Here is a 16,760-nt window from a genome sequence, read left to right on the forward strand (position 1 = left end):
GTGATGATTATGGACTGGTGGCCTTGAGATGAGGAATCTTAGGGGAAAATGTGAAAAGACACAAAAGGTTGCTGTTCTTCATTCAGAGAAATTAACAACTGCTTCCAGCAAGGGGAACGGGTGTGCAGGGAAGGTGGGAAGGGTCTGGACAGGGCTGCGAGTCCTCAGAACCCCATCATCCTTCAGCTCCCCCTTCTCTGAGCTGAGCACTACTCCCAGAGTCCACAGAGTCTGAGAGAAAACCAAGACATCAGGGCTGGGATCTCCTCTGTCCATGGCTACCCTGAGGGAGAGGTGGGAGGAGGTGGAGGCAGCGGCAGCATCACTGGAGAGGTGAGATCTTCAAAGGGATCATGATCCGAGACTCCATGTGTCGAACCAGGGGGACTGCAGAGAGAGAGGCAGAGGTCACGAGGGGGCTGAGGTGAGCCAACCGCCCAAAACTAGCCCCTGAAGGAGGAGGAGGCCTGGGATGCTGAGACAGGGAAACCCCACTGCTCTCCTGGAATGGCCCATGGAGAGCGCCACATCTCCCAAACTGTGGGATATGAGGGGACTTAGGCTGTGATGAAAGGCAGCTTTTAAAGTTTTTCATAATTGGGACTTTCCTGGTGGTGCAGTAGTTAAGAATCCGCCTGCCAATGCAGGCGACACGGGTTCGAGCCCTGGTCCGGGAAGATCCCACATGCCGTGGAGCAACTAAGCCCGTGCGCCACAACTACTGAGCCTGCGTGCTGCAACTACTGAAGCCCACATGCCTAGAGCCTGTCCTCCACAACAAGAGAAGCCACCACAATAAGAAGCCCGCGCACCGCAACAAAGAGTAGCCCGCGCTCGCCGCAACTAGAGAAAGCCTGCACGCAGCAACGAAGACCCAACACAGCCATAAATAAATAAATAAATAAATTTATTTATTTATTAAATTTTTTTTCATAATTATGTATTTACTTCCTATGTATATGAAAAAACAACCAGCATAGCTTAAAAGTGATTTCACAGATATTATTGCTTAGGACAAAGCTAGGTGAAGAACAAAGCAGGGGAATTAAAGGAAGAGATCAAGAAAATAATTGTAGCAGAAGAAAATTGGCAGGACAAAAGCTGTGAGGGTGTCCTCAAGGGGCTAAAGTTTGAAAAACACTGATTTAGTTCAACTGACTCATTTTACAGGTGGGGACACTGCAGCTCAGAGTGGATCACCCCAAGGTCACCCAGAAGGTCAGACTCTTTCCTCCTGCTCAGTGCAGTTAAACTTTACCATGCTTACAAATTACCTACAGTTCTCGTTCAAGTGCAGATCTTGATTCAGTGCGGGGAGGTAGGGGGTTGAGATTGGGCATTTCTAACAAGCTTCCAGGGGATGCTGACACTGTCATTTGGGACCACACTTGGAAGAGCGAGGCTCCCGCTAACTCCTTCAGGAGATGCATTCTCCCACACACCAGCTGGTAAGTGTGGAAGCTCAGCTGTAAGTTCCTTAAGGGCAGGGCATTCTCTGCCTCCCAACTCCCGCCCACCACAGTCCCTGGTACACAGTGAGTGCTCACCCAGCACCTACTGACTCCAGGTGGTTCCCAGGGGTCCCTGCAAAGTGGCAAATGCTGTAGGCAAAAAACTTGCTCGAAAAAATTGACTGTGCGCCTCCTCTGCGCCAGAGTCTAGGCCAAGCACTTTTCATAAATTAGCTTCTCCAGCCCTCTGAGGGAGGCTTTCTCACCATTGACACCTTACAGATTGAAAACAGCATCAGTGAGGTGAAGAACCAGGCCCAAGGTCACACTGTGTGCTCAACTACAACACTTCTCTGAGGCAGGGACCACCTGGCTGTGTTATTGCCCCTTAGGGCACTCACCCAGGACAGCCTGCATCCCGGGGAGCATGCCACCAGGACAGGAACCTACTAACTCATTGTCCTGAAAGTGAGTTCTCCATCACGAGAGGTAATCAAACGAGGTCAGATCTACTTGCAGAGGGGATTCCATCCTCAGATAGGGCTCTTGGCAGATGACCTCAGAGGAGGTGCTCACCTGTGTAGTAGACATTTTCGTCCCAGCCCCTCTTCCTCCAGGCAGCATTTCTGGTCTCCTCCCGAGACTGCAGGTCTTTATAGGCTGTGGGGGGAAGGCATAGGCTCATTCCTCAGGCACAGAGGATCTGAGCCTGTACCCAGCACAAGGCCCTCCTTCCGGTGCCCCAAACCCTGCCCTGCTGTCTCTTCCTCCCCGGATGCCTCCAACTGTTAGCAAACACTGTCTGCTTTGACAATCTCATCCAATCAGTACATTTCTTGTGTATTTCCAGCCCAGAACTCTCCCTTGAGCTCTAGACTCGATTATCCAGTGTCCACTTGACATTTCCACTCAGATGTGTCAGTGTCTCAAAGGTAACACTTCTAAGGACCAAAAGTACACTCCTGACTCTCCAACCTGCTCCTCCAAGGGTCTCAGTAAGCAATACAGAGCTGCTCAAACAGGAGTCTTGGTGTCCTGGGGTCCTCTCTCCCTCCCCCACCCCAGACAGAAAATTCATCCACCAGTCCGATTGGTTCCACCTCCAGACCAAAGAATCTGTGGACTTCTCAGCATCCTCACTGTCACCACCTTAGGCCAGGCCACCATCCTCTCCCCCCTGAGCTACTATAACCATCTCCTGATGCCCCACATCCTCTCTCGCTCCCCTACAAAGTGCTCCCAACAAAGCACATGGCAGCCAGAGGAACCATTAGAACACAAATCAGGTCATTTCATGCTGCTTGAAACGCTGCAGCAGTCACCCGCTGAAGTTAGAATAAATCCCAGGAATTCCCTGATGGTCCAGTGGTTAGGACTCTACACTTCCAGTGCAGGGGGATCAGGTTCGATCTCTGGTTGGGGAACTAAGATCCCTCAAGCCTCGCAGTGCAGCCAAAAAAAAAAAAAAGGAGAAAAAGTAAAAGAATAAATCCCAACTCATCTCATCCCCATGGCCTGCAAGACCTAGTCTAACCTGGTTGATCCACATCTTCCCACTCTCTTCCCCACTCCCTCCACATAGGCCTCCTTTGCACTCCTCAAAACCCTGAAGGCCTTTCCCCACCGCAGGGCCTTTGCACGTGTTGTTCCCTCTACTTGGAATACCCTTCCCTGGCAATTCACAGCTGACTCCTCATCCTTTAGCTGAGCTTACATTTCACCTCCTTAGAGAGGCGTTCTAGTCTATCTAAGCCAATGAAACTTCCCATATTTTTCTTCATTATTTCTCCCTCTCTCTTTATGATTTGTAATAATCTGAAATTATCTTTTTTGTTACTTTATGTCTGAGGTGGTATCTCCCTCTGCTGGAATGTAAGCTCCACAAGGGCCCTAATGTATTCGCATTGTTGACATGGACTGAGAGTAGAGAAAGGGGGCCACAGAGGGTCCTGGAGGGTCCCCAGCCTACCCCAGAGATGGTGCACAACGTATAGCTCTCCTATCTGCGAGAAGAAGCCGCCCACTGCCTCCTGGTTCTCCTGCCGGTACTTGATGGCCCGAGCCCTGGGGATGGCAGAAAAGTGTGGGGCAGAGGCCAGGGCCGGTGCAAAGGGCCCTCCGGGGTGTTCCCAGGCTGGTTTCTCAGTTACACATCAAGGGAGGAACCTGAGGTAGGGCCCTTGGCTCTCAGAAATGATCAGGGACCAGGGTGACGGAGGTGCAGCCGCTGGCTGGGTGTTCTACCACAGTAGTCTAGAGAATCCTCACCCCCCTGGTTGGATCATCACCATCTCCTGGAGATGGCATGGAGGATGACAGGTTCCCTGCTACAGGGCCCTGGGAAAGGTGGTCCACCAGGGGCCTTGATAGGGCAGGTGGGCAGGGTACCCCCAACTCCCCAGAACCACCACTCACCAGTTGTTCCCCCATTCGATCATGGTTCCCGGCTGAAAGAGAACCAGAGCAGAGGAGGCGAATGAGCCCCCTTCTGGTACTTCAAGCATCACTGTTGGGTGGGGATGAGAAACTGTCACGTTTCTGCAGCTCCTGGGGCCGCTTCACCTTATTCATGGGGCCCTGACTCACGCCTGGGTGTGCACGTGTGCACACATGCACACACACCTCTGTTCTGGGGCCAGAAGCCCCAATCTAGGTGCTGGGGCACCAGGCCCGCCCACCTCAGGGTACCAGGAAAGCAGCGCTGCTGCAGGAGGGGTGGGAGACAGGCGGGGAGCTGGCGGGGGAAGCACCTTGAGCTTGTACGTCCTCAGCTCGTAGATGTTGGGGCCGTCTCTAGGCTGTGGCTCGTTCCAGAAGCTGAACTCGAGGAGCAGCTGGTTCCTCCTGGACAGCAGCATCTGGCTCCGCTCCTTTCGGAACTCTAGGTACTCCTGCGGGCATGGTGGTTTGGGCATGGCAGCCAGGAAGTGCCCTGGCCCCATCGGTGTGTCCCACAGGGTGATGGAGGCAGCCCCCAGCACAGGGCTGAGCCAGAACCAGCATCTGGAGAGGTTTGCCGAGTGTATGCCAACATACCTTGTTGTTTTTGAGCTTGTTCATGCAGTCCATGAGGGCTGGGTAGCCACCTGAGAATCGCCACAGGTGCACTGTTGGGAGGCAGGGAGGACGGTACAGGTCAGGGGGCTGCGGGGACCCTGCCCTGCTTACCCCGAGGCTGGTTAGGTGTGTATGTAAAAGGGGAGGCTCCAGTCTGGTTCCCTATAGCACCAGGACTCTCTGAGTTCCCTCTGCCTTGGTGCGGGCAGCTCTAGGCAGGCGGAAAAGCCAGACACAAGACCCGGAGACCTAGGTTTGAGGTGCAGCTTTGCCAGGTGGCCTTTGACCCCTCTAGGACTCAATGTCCTCATCTTGAAAATGAGAATAACGCTCCCACCCAAACTTCTTTAAGTAGCAACAAGAGGATCAGACATGAACTTGTACCCTAGGAGCTGCGCATGCGTAAAGCAGACAACCAGGCCTGTGGGGGACAGGCTGGGCCAGAGGAAGGGGTAGGTCTGATGGGCAGAGATGGATGACTCCAAAACACTGAATTAAAGGAAAAAAGCTAAGGAACAGAACAGCATGTGAGGTATGGTACCACGTGTGTTTAGAGGGGGAAGAACATATCCAGAGATGCTGGTCTATGTACCACCTCTTGATGGAGAGCCATCGAGATTGTGACAGGAGATGCCCTTGGGGCAAAGAACTGAGGCTTGGGGTTCACAGGCAGGAGGGAGGCTTACTTTTCGTTGCAAACTCTTTGTACCGTTTGCATATTTTATCACCGTCTCTGTACTGGGTTAAATAGTGTCCTCCACCTCCACCCCCAAATTCATGCCAACCCAGAACCTCAGAATGTGACTTTATTTGAAATAGGGTCTTTCTAGTGGTAGTCAAGCTAAGATGAGGTCATATTGGGTTGGCCCTAACTTCAATGACTGATGTCCTTATAAGAAGAGGGAGACTTGGACACAGAGGGCAACACCACGTGAAGACAGACACCCAGGGAGAACACCACGTGACTAAGGAGGCAGAGATTGGAGCAATGCATCTGTGAGCCAAGGAGTGCCAAGGATTTCCGGCCACCACTAGAAGCTGGAAAAGGCAAGAAAAGATTCTCCCCTAGAGCCTTTGGAGGGAGCATGCCCCTACCGACACCTTGATTTCAGACTTCTGGACTCCAGAACTTGAGAGAATAGATTTCTGTTGTTTTAAGCCCACCAGTAGTTGGTACTTTTTACAGCAGCCCCAGGAAAACCCTGATACACCTTCCAGTAATAAAGAAACCTAGTCTGTGTGCAAGAGAAGGAACAGTCTTGTCATGCTTGGGAGCATGGCTGGGGCCAAGGGAGCAAGGTCCCTAAAAGGTCAATCGGGCAGGCTAAGGCTGAGAGCATTTGGCTGGCCAGTGGCTTGGCATTTCAGACTCTTGTTACTTATCCCCAGCTGGTCGCTCACCTGCCTTTTGACTCCATCTCTGCCTTGATTTTCCCATCTGCAAAATGGTCTGACCCTATGGTTTAAAGGCCTCTTTCCCAAGGGAAACAGCAAAAGTACTGTATGGATGGCAGTCTATTAAGACCAGGAATGCTGACCTGTGGAAGAGGCATTAGCCTAATTCTAGGGGCCAAGAGGTAAAAGTTACAAAGAGGGCATCCAAGGCCCATGAGAAGAAAGAATTTTCTAACAATGATAGTGGACGATGGATTGGAGGTTTTTTACAAAAAACCCGAATCTACAAATTCATTAAAATGTAGATTCCTGAGCCCTACTCCCAGGGGGTGGCTCAGTGGATCTGCTCCCCAGATGATTCTACATAGGGGACAACCCCTCAAGATACACAAAATACAGGGCATGCTTTAAAATTCACGCTCCCATTCCTCAAAGTTCATTTCTCAATTAACAGATACTTAGAAGAATCCAAGAAGTACTGCTGGAACTGATTAGGTTGTACCTAAAATGGGGAAACTGTAGGGGCTGGAACGGAAGACAGCTTTTCTCCTACCCCACTATTAATGTGTCAGTGACTGTTACTGAAACAGAATATATGATTAAGAGAATCTACCTAACTGCAGATCACAGATTTAAAAAACAAACAAACAAAACACATACAATTATCAGGGTAGTTGAAGGATGAGATAAGTTGGCTTGTGTGGTAGTGAGCTCCCCATAGCTGTGAGTGTTCAAGGGAAGCATAGAGGACCCTCTATCAAGGCTGCACCAGAGGAGCTCCCTGTGCTGTACGCAGTCTAATCAGCACTGTCCAAAAGGACTTCCTACTATGATGGAAAAGTTCTACAGCTGTGCCATCCAAGACGGTAGCCACGAGCCACATATTTCTATCAATGGGCACTTGAAATGTGCCTAGTGTGACTGAGGAACTGAATTTTTCATTTTATTTAACTTTACTCAATTTAAATTTAAGTAGCTACATGTGGTTAGTGGTTACTTTCCTGGACAGTGCAGATCTAAATGCCAAGGCCCCTGTAAGTGGCTGGGATGCTGTGAGTGAACCAAATGCATGTGTGGGTCCTCACAGCTGGTGCCAACTGAGGTGGGCATGTTGGGGTGGGATGGGGCATGCTTGGGGTACCGCTGGGAAGCTGTAAGGAACCAGCTCAGACAAGAGTCCCTTTTATTCCACAAATATGTACGGCATACCAGGGGTTCAGTGGTGAAGAAAGGCAGGGCCCCCGCCCGCTTGGAACTCACCACCTCCACGGGGAGACAGACAGAACAGGGCACATGATCAGGGCTGTGAAGAGGCAAGTCCTGGGGGCTGGGGAGACAGGAGAGGTGCCTCACCCAGCTGGGGTGGAGGGAATCAGGGGAGGCTTCCAGGAGGAGGTGATGTCTACACCAAAATAAAAGGTGAGTAGAGGAGTGAGCCAAGTAGAGGAGGCAAAGGAGAAAGAATGCTTCAGGCTGACGAAACAGCATGAACAAGAGCGTGGAACTAGAGGGAAAAACTATCCATCTGAAGAACAGAAAAGAGTCCTGGGTGGGATCGTGCAGCGAGCAGCAGGACGTGGCGAGACAAGGCTTGACGCTGGGCAGGGAAGGGCTCGAGAGCCTCGTGGGGCACCCCAAGGGCAGAGGGAGCCGCCACAGATGTTTGGGCAGGAGAGTGAGCTGACGGGGGCTGCACTTAGAAAGACCCCTCTGGGTGCCGCTGCAGAGGGAGTGGAGGGCAGCCACCTGGGCTGGGCAGCAGTGGCGCTGGGGGGTGGGCAGCTCACCTGCCTGGTCCTGTTCCCCGTACCATGTGTTCCAGTTGCCCACGAGTGAGCAGGGGTAATCCTCATCCAGGTGCAGCTTGGGCAGCACAGCCTCCCTGTGGGAGGGGCACAGAGAAGGGGGAGGGCTCACACCAGCCACCAGAGCCCCTGAGATGAGGCTTCCAACTCAGGCCTGCAGAGTTGGGCCTCAGTCTCCCCATCTCTAAGATGCAGAGGCTGCACGAGAGGATGTGTGGCTCTGAAATCTATACCCCCCTGGATTTCTGCACGGAGAACAGGGCTTGCATAGAGGTCCCCACCCAAGCAGGGACTGGGACACGAGGGTTAGGGTTAGGGTCAGCTCACGTCAGGCTGTTGTAGGCATCCAGATACTCGGGCTTCACATTGTGAACTGCAACAGAGGATAGAGAGCAGGAGGTGAAGCGAGGGGGAGCGGGGTGTCTGTGGGGAGCTGTGCTGGGGGTAGCCCCACAGGGTGTGGGCTACCAGGACAGCTCGGGATGTCCCAGACCCTCTCAAGTCCCAGCCAGAGCCTTGCAGGCCCCCAGAGGCCCTGGGAGGGCGGGCTGGCCAACTCAGCAGCCACTCACACTGGATCTTGTAGAGGTTGCTGGTCTCCTTCTTGGACAGCAGGGTGGAGTGGGCGTCCTTCCGGGGATCCACCTTGTGTACGAACAGAGAACGGAACCAGCTGCCTTCATTGTCCTTGGAATAGAAGCTGCGGGACAGAGTTCAGGGGGGACCTGCTTACATCTGCTCGGACGCCTTGCTCCCCAATGCTAGTGACACACATTTCTGGGAATGAAGCCACGGAATCCCATGGCAGCTCCAGAAGATGTCATATCATTGGAGCCAGCTGAGCACAGCTGGTCCTTTCTACAGAGATCCTGGCTCCCCAGTTCGCTTCTTGAAGCTCTGCGGAGGCTCAGGAGGCCAGGAGAGGCAGCCCCACCTCCCGCCTCTCTCTCCAGCCTCCCTGCCTCCAATTCACCCCTTTCCAAGAGGTCGTCCACTTGGACCACACAACTGCATCCCTTGCCAAGAGGATCAACCCCGCACCCATCTTGCCTGATGTCCAAAGCCCATGACAGCCCAACCTACCTTGGCAGCCTCCCATCCTGTCCATCCCCAACCTGCGTATCCCGCTCTCCAGCTATGTTTCTCCCTGAACCAACCAGGCTCTTTCACTCTGTGCTTTCTTTGCAATTTCTGTCCCCTCTGACAAGAGGGCTGCACTCACCGTCCTCCCTGGTGCTCACACTACACCTGGCCTGTGCCCAATCCCAGCCCCACAAATGGAGAGCCCAAGACAAGCACACTTTGTCCTTGAGGAGGTCACAGTCTGCTGGGAGAAGTGGACCTTGGAACACAGTTACAGCCAGAGGTCTCTGGGAGAGCCCAGATGTGTTAGCCTGAACTTGGCCTCTGGAAGTCTGGGCTGGCTCTCCAGAGGAGGTGATCTGGCCAGTCTCCAAATCTCCAGGGCTGATTTGGCAGATAAAGGCAGGTAGAGGGGGTCAAAGGCATCACAAGGCAAGATTCATTCACTCATCCAGCCAACACTTAACTGACAAATATCTGCCCTGTGCACATTGCTGTGTTGCTGTGAGAATGAATGAATGAATGACGTGCCTTGTTCAGAGCAGGGGGACCAACCACCAGGTCCTGCCAGATCATAACTGCACTCCCCACACAAGGTCCCAGCAGGGGTGGGGATTACTTTTAGGCTGCCAAATGTGGTAAATCATCTTACTTAACAGCAGTGGTGCAGCTTGTAGCCAGGCCTGAAACACTAGCCTCCCGCTGGATGATTTCTAGCCAAGGAGCCTGGCAGTGGGGGCCCCATCAGCAAGTCCTCTCCTTTTTCAAGCCTCTTCTGTGGCTAGGATAAACGTTTTGTAAATCAAAGTATTGCTTTTTTCCAAAATATGGAGCAAGTACTGGGACTGATAAAATTTAAAAAGCATCTTAAAGTGGTGAAATATTTGTATAAGCATAGAGAAAGATAAGTAACAATCTGTCCCAGACTGCTTTTTGTTGCTTGGTTGGTTGGTTGGTTGGTTTTTGGCCACGCCAAGCACCCTGCGGGATCCTAGTTCCCCGACCAGGGAATGAACCCGGGCCACAGCAGTGAAAGTGCCGAGTCCCAACCACTGAACTGCCCAGGAAATCCCAGTCCCAAACTGTTAATACTGCTTACCTGGGAGAGGGAAGAGGAAGATGGTTAAACTTTTCGTTATTCATTATAATTTTTTGTAAAGGTAAAAAAAAACTGTTTAAAGTATTTCCAAATTCATAGGCTTTCTATCATTTTGTGTGTATTTGCTTCATTAACAAAAAACAGACAGTTATCGTCAGATGGTCGATGTAGACTGTGAAAAATTTGGGACCAGAATAAGGGAGCCTCACTATGGCTAACGTTGGCTGAGGATATCCTCTGTGCCAGGGACCTGTGATCAGCTTAACGTGATCCCCCTGAATCTATGTAAGGATATCATAATGTTGATATTATTAATGCCCCCATTTTCAAGATGAGAAAGTAGAAGGTCGGAGATGGGAGGGTTAAGAAACTTGTCCCCAGGTCACATAGCAAATCAGGGACAGAGAGCTCAGGAAAGAACCCAGATCTCTTTCCTCTATAGTCAGCCCCACCTCAGATCTGGCACCAACCTGGGGAACTAGCATCAGGTAGATACTGTGAAGAACCAGGTGTTTTTAACAAAGCCACGGCAGAGGGACCTGACCTTTGGTCTGAATGTAGAGGCTGCTTCCGCTGGAAGGGGTGGTGACAGGGAGGGCAGCCACTCCTACTATTTGTCAACCAAGACCTTTGCTCCAGGACTGGGCTTTGAGTAATTTATTAACATCAGCACTGACCAAGATAAACAGCCAAGTGGCCAGCCCTGAAGAGACAGCCTGGGACCCCGGGGGCTGGGGAGTGAGGGGGTCCGGGAGCTCTGATGGGCTCCCATCTCCTCCCACCACTGTCTAATCTTTCCTGCCTCTGGGTCTCCGTTTCCCCACGTGTCAAAAGAGCAGGGTAGAGCAGCCTATCTCTAAGGATCTTTTCTACAAGTCCCAAGAATATCCCAGGGCAGGGTCTGAACTTGAAGCTAGCATCCGAGGGTTCACATTTTCAAGAGTTCAAATTTCACTTTCTCAATGAAATCACAACATTCTCCTGTCCCTGAACTCCCCAACTCTTCTCACCCTGCTCTCTATTTTTCTGTAGCTCCTTCTAACACGTTATAGAATGTTTTTGTTTATTATGTGCCTTGTTTATTGTCTCCCACTAGAAGCAGAGCCCCAGGAGGATAGGGAGCTTGTCTGTCTCGTGTATCCCTGCTGTATCCCCAGTGCCTGGAAAAGTGTTGGGGATGTGGCACATGCTCAGACCACGTTTGGGGAATGAGTGCAGCCGTGTGGGGGGACACGGGTGCATGAAAATGATGAAATCTGAGAGGTAAGAAAGGAGAGAAAGTGTGGACCTTGGCTCAGAGTGTGGACTCGGGACTCAGGGGCCCTTTCCATCCCCACCACCACCAGCAGAATTAGTGCTTAAGAACACAGGTTCTGGACAAATCCAGGACTAATCCCAGCCCAGCGTCATCTCTCTGAGACTCATTTACCTCATCCATAAAATAACAGCAATAGGATTGCCTTGTAGAGAATGGGGCAGACACGGCAGTGCAGCTAATATCACTCTTCCTACCTAACTTCCTAACTGAGCTCCTGCCTCCCATTCTTTCCCTTTTTTCCTAACCTGACCATCAATTTTGTAATGCACCATGGTTGTGATGCTATTCGTCCACTTGAAAATCTTCTATGGATCCCTACTGCCCATAAAACAAGGCTGGATGTCTCCACTTGGGATTCTAGCTCTAATCTATTTTGCCAAGCTTTCCAGAGTCAGTTCCCCTTTTTTTTTTTATTTTTAATTTTTATTTGTTTATTTTTTTGGCCGCCCCACGCAGCATGTGGGATCTTAGCTCCACGACCGACCAGGGACTGAACCCATGCCCCCAGCAGTGGAAGTGCAGAGTCTTAACCACTGGACTCCCGGAGAAGTCCCCAATTCCCTCTTAAATTTGGTGACCACAAAGCCAAGATTCCCTATCGTTAGCAACACCTGAGAACGTGTTAGAAGTTTTCAGACCCCATCCCAGACCTACTGCAACAGAAACTCTGGGGGTGGGCCTAGCAATCTGGGTTTTAACAAGCCTGCCAAGGGATTCTGATGCACACTCAGGCCCGAAAATCACTGCTCTAAGGCAGTCCCAACTTACTTTCTTTCCTTCTTTTCTTCATGTAATCTCAGTAAATCATCCCAGAAACACCAAAGAGTCTGGTATCTAAACTATATTAAGAATGTATTAAGGTGGGGCTTCCCTGGTGGTGCAGTATTAAGAACCCGCCTGCCAATGCAGAGGACACGGGTTCGAGCCCTGGTCCAGGAAGATTCCACATGCTGCGGAGCAACTAAGCCCGTGTGCCACAACTACTGAGCCTGTGCTCTAGAGCCTGAGAGCCACAACTACTGAGCCCTCATGCCACAACTACTGAAGTCTGCGCGCCTAGAGCCCAAGCTCTGCAACAAAGAGAAGCCACTGCAATAAGCCCTCGCACCGCAATGAAGAGCAGCCCCCCGCTCGCCGCGACTAGAGAAAGCCCACGCGCAGCAATGAAGACCCAATGCAGCCAAAAAATAAAATAAATTAAATAAATTAAAAAAAGAAAAAGAAGAACACCCCTTAGGACTAGAAAAACCAGTTCAACCCTTTCCATAAACACATCTCTCCTGGGACTTCCCTGGAGGTCCAGTGGTTAAGACTCTGTGCTTCAGGGAGCTCAGCTGGGTGCTCTGTGATGACCTAGATGGGTGGGATGGCTGGGGGGCTGGAGGGGGGGCAGGGAGGGAGGTCCAAGAAGAAGGGGATATATGTATACATATAGCTGATTCACTTCACTGTACAGTAGAAACTAACACAATATTGTAAGGCAATTATACTCCAATTTAAAAAAAAGAAAAAAGACTGTGCTTCCACTGCAGGGGGCACAGGTTAGATCCCTGGTCAGGGGAACTAAAATCCCACATGTGGGGCTCGGCCAAAAAAAAAACCTCTCCTATTTCGCCCTCAGCCCCTCCATCATTTTCATGTGAATATGTCTCGTCTCCCCAGCCACACCGGAAGCCCAGAGCTGACGGTGTCCACCCCTCAAGGTATCAGCACAATGCTTTTAGCATGGGAGTTGCTCAGTAAATATCTGTCCCAGATGAGAACTTCTGAGACACATTTGCACTCTCAATAGGGATCAACGATCTGGTGCCTCACCACATGAAAATGCTCTGGAATGTTCTAGATTGATATGCTAGGAAGTTTGGCTCTGTGCACATTCCTGAAACACTCTTCTGTTTTGAGTTGGCTGAAAGGGGCCACAGGACTTTCCTGGTGGCGCACTGGTTAAGAATCTGCCTGCCAATGCAGGGGACACTGGTTTGATCCCTGGTCTAAGAAGATCCCACATGCCGCGGAGCAATTAAGCCTGTGCGCCACAACTACTAAGCCTGTGAGCCACAACTACTGAGCTCACGTGCCACAACTACTGAGGCCCACGTGCCTAGAGCTCGTGCTCCACAACAAGAGAAGCCACGGCAATAAGAAGCCCATGCACCACAATGAAGAGTAGCCCCTGCTTGCCACAACTAGAGAGGGCCCACACGCAGCAATGAAGACCCAACACAGCCAAAAATAAATAAATAAATTAATTAATTAAAAAAAAAAGAATCCACCTGCCAATGCAGGGGACACGGGTTTGAGCCTTGGTCCGGGAAGATTCCACATGCCGCGGAGCAACTAAGTCTGTGTACCACAACTACTGAGCCCGCGTGCCACAACTACTGAAGCCCATGTGCCCTAGAGCCTGTGCGCCGCAACTACTGAGCCCACCTGCTGCAACTACCGAAGCCCGTGTGCCTAGAGCCTGTGCTCCACAACAAGAGGAGACATGGTAATGAGAAGTCCGCGCACTGCAACGAAGAGCAGCCCCCGCTCGCCACAACTAGAGAAAGCCAGTGCGTAGCAACGAAGACCCAATGCAGCCAAAAATAATAAATTAAAAAAAAAGGGGCCACATTTCTGCTTATTGTTCCTGAAGTGTGTCTTTAGAAGACAAACTGGAAGAACTAAAGTTCTGTTAACGAGAGCATTACTGATGCAGCGGTAGCAACTGCTGTGTACTGAGCACTTTCTATGTGCTGAGAACAGATCCTCACAATATGTTCTTGAGAAAAATGAGGCTCAAAAACAAAATAGAGAAAAATGAGGCTCAGAGATGTACCAGGCCTTATTCGAGAACAATTACTCAATGGCCAAGAGGATTCCAATCCAGGTCTATCCGATTTCAAAGGCCACACGGTGTCTATACCCCAGTGGCCCCCAAAGCTCAGAGGCCAGAGGGCCCCTCTAGTGACTCCAGAGAGATACGGGGCAGATGGAGGGTCGGCAGGATTCCCAGGTATCCAAGGTGGGATCAGGGAGTAAGTAACTTTGAAGCAGTCCTTTAGGGACTTGATAAGTATTAATCCAAGTACCTGCACAGCAATCCTACGAAAAACACCAGGCAGGGATCTCCATTCCCACTTTACAGAGAAGGAAACCAAGGATCCCAGAGGTTCAGTGCCCCATCCAAGGTTAAGGAGTGGATAAGGGAGGAGCAGCAGGCTGCCTTAATGTCCCACGCTTCTTTTGTGGCCTCTGGCTATTCGCCACACAAATGGCTTTACCACCAACCAATTTTGTAACCCTGGGGCAGTGTGGTCCCACCCACAGCTTCCATTTCCTTATCTGGAAAACAAGGGGCTCACAGGAGGTGATCTCCCCAAAGCCCCTTCAGCCCTGACATCTTCGGGCCTCATGAAGAAATTGCTTGAGACACAGGTTTGGGCAAGGGGCAACATTTGCAGCAAATTCATCAGCGGCTGGGTACGTCGCACACATGGCCTTGTTAATCCTCAACAACTCTATGAAATACATCCTACTTTATCACCCCCATTTTACAGATTAGGAATCTGAGACTTCAAGAGGCCAAATGACTCATGCAAGGTCACCCCACTGAAAAAGGCTGAGTTAGATGTGCTGGTGCCCGGCAAACTCTAGGTAGGCTCTCTCCATGTTATCAGCTTTCTCCCCAATTACTGGGCAGTCAGGTTGGGGGCACATACCTGGCTCCTCTTTCCCAGCCTCCCCTGACCCCCACTGCACAGCACTCTAGATCATCTCACAGCAAAGCCTAACAGAACTCAGCAGCTTCATGCCTGCGCTGCTGGGCAGCACAGACCCCTCCTTTCCACAGGTGGGGGGACAGGTGTCCTCACTTCTTTGGCCAATGTTCTTGAGCATACACTGTTGTGAGCCCTGTGCCAGGGGCTGGGGAAACAGAAATATGAGGTGATGCTCTAGTGGCAGGGATAGGCAAGTGTGTACAGGGTGGTAAGAGCAGAGATGGGGGAAGTATAGGGTACTAGAGACGGAGTCAGGGAGGCCCAGCCCTGCCTCAGCCCAGAGCAGGGACCAAACAAAAGCCCAGGCCCAGCCAGCCTCCCTCTCCCAGGAGGCCACCAGTTGTGGTGCAAAGAGCACAGGGGTGTCAGGAGGCCTGGGTCCAGACCCAGTGCCGCCACAGGATGGCAGGGGGAGTGACCTTGGGCAACTCACATCCTTTCTCAGGCCTCCTTTGCCCCGCTTCTACTGTTCAGGGTTGGGGAGCAAAGGATCTGTGCAGCGACGGCCTTTAGGGATCTCCCATTTGCTCCCCATATCTCTTACCCCCAGAACTTCCGGAAGGAGGTGCTGCCTCTCCTCGAAGCCCCCAGGGGGACTATCTCACAATCACCGCAAAGGCCTGGGAAGGGGCCACTCCTCCTGCCCTCTGACAGCTCCCACTCCCCAGGACCCAGGACCCGCCCCTCTCATTCACCCTACCCTTCATTCTTAGCCCAGAGCCAGGCACCCAACAGGACAAAGACCCTGCGCATACCTTTCCCACCTCCCCCGTTCTTTGACCAGACCTCCTCCCCATGGCTCCACTTCTAACCACTAGATTACAAGCCCGAGTCTCTGCCCATCCCCCAAGCCCAGACCCTGGCCCCCACGCGTGCACCCCCCACGCGCGCCGCCCCCGCCTGGCCCGGCCCGGCTCATACCGCGCTGCAGCCACAGCCGCAACGTCCCGGCCCCCGGGCCCCGGGCGCCCCAGCAGCCGCCGAGCCGCCGCAGAGATGCTGCACAGACGCGGAGCCATGTTGGAGCGCTGCTGATTGGAGGAAGGCCCCGCCCCCGAACCCGGCGGCGGAGGCGGAACGTGAGTAAGCCCCGCCCCACCTGGTAGCCCGCCCCTTCTCCACCCAGACTGGTGGGTGTAGTCCCTGTGCGTTCAGCAACTTAGATGCTGGTCAGAAGTCCGGATTCTTGTCCTCTGAGCCTCTGCAACCCTGCTGCAGACTTGCTCTGTGACCTGGAGCAAACCCTCTGCCTACTCTGGGCCTCGGTGTCCACCCCGGTAAAATGGGAGCATTGAACAATAATACCAGGGGTTCTTAACGGGGCACTCAAGGATGAGCGGCAGAGGGCGAGTAAGCCCCCTGAAATCGTATACAGTTATGTGCGCCTGTGCGTTCCTGGGCGGGGGTGGGGTGGGGTGGGGGCGGCACAGGTAGCGTTTATCACATTATGAAAGGAAAACCCCGTAACGATTTAAGACAGATGGACAAGGCTCTGGGTTGCAGGGACACTTTCTCTCTATCATCTCCTTTTCCCTTTCCATCCGCGCCTACCATCGCTGCCTGGGCCTCCTGGGGCCCCATGCCCTTCTCCTGCTCTGCCCAGGTCTTGTGCCTCACTTCCAAACTAGTCTCCTCTCGGCCCACAATCCCCCAGGTCACAGACCTTAGCAGGAGCAGAGGGCCTGCAGACCCCACAGGGGGGCCCAGGAGCCTAATAACTTCCAGAGAGACTGTATGTGTAAAAGAATGTCCACCCGCTGAGGCTGACACTAACGGTCAGCGTGGTGT

The 16,760-nt window shown here is 52.2% G+C and overlaps 1 protein-coding gene across 2 annotated transcripts; it reads right to left on the minus strand.

Annotated features, from left to right (window-relative positions):
- Window positions 1-51: 51 nt before the first annotated feature.
- On the minus strand, window positions 52-16,022 carry NIPSNAP1 (nipsnap homolog 1). 2 transcript variants are annotated; one of them, XM_019950424.2, is made up of 10 exons: window positions 15,894-16,022; window positions 8,281-8,408; window positions 8,036-8,081; window positions 7,691-7,785; window positions 4,488-4,558; window positions 4,202-4,342; window positions 3,867-3,898; window positions 3,421-3,515; window positions 2,028-2,111; window positions 52-387 (listed from the first exon to the last, which is right to left on the minus strand). In XM_019950424.2, the coding sequence occupies exons 1-10, from the start codon at window positions 15,989-15,991 to the stop codon at window positions 323-325; spliced, it is 855 nt and encodes a 284-aa protein (XP_019805983.1). In that variant the 5' UTR covers window positions 15,992-16,022; the 3' UTR covers window positions 52-322. The 2 variants fall into 2 exon arrangements, with proteins under 2 accessions (XP_019805983.1, XP_033693038.1); XM_033837147.2 differs by lacking the exons at window positions 3,421-3,515; window positions 3,867-3,898.
- Between the last annotated feature and the right edge of the window lie 738 nt (window positions 16,023-16,760).

This window comes from Tursiops truncatus, chromosome 13, assembly GCF_011762595.2.
Source record: "Tursiops truncatus isolate mTurTru1 chromosome 13, mTurTru1.mat.Y, whole genome shotgun sequence".
NCBI lineage: Eukaryota > Metazoa > Chordata > Mammalia > Artiodactyla > Delphinidae > Tursiops > Tursiops truncatus.

What these genes read in the sequence shown, in the direction of transcription:
- NIPSNAP1 (XM_019950424.2), bottom strand. Translation starts at nt 15,991, where the DNA reads ATGGCTCCGCGTCTGTGCAGCATCTCTGCGGCGGCTCGGCGGCTGCTG. An exon ending in CAACCTCTACAAGATCCAGT is followed by an intron (nt 8,082 to 8,280) that starts GTGAGTGGCTGC and finishes CCTCTGTTGCAG; the next exon opens with TTCACAATGTGAAGCCCGAG. An exon ending in ACAAGCTCAAAAACAACAAG is followed by an intron (nt 4,343 to 4,487) that starts GTATGTTGGCAT and finishes CCATGCCCGCAG; the next exon opens with GAGTACCTAGAGTTCCGAAA.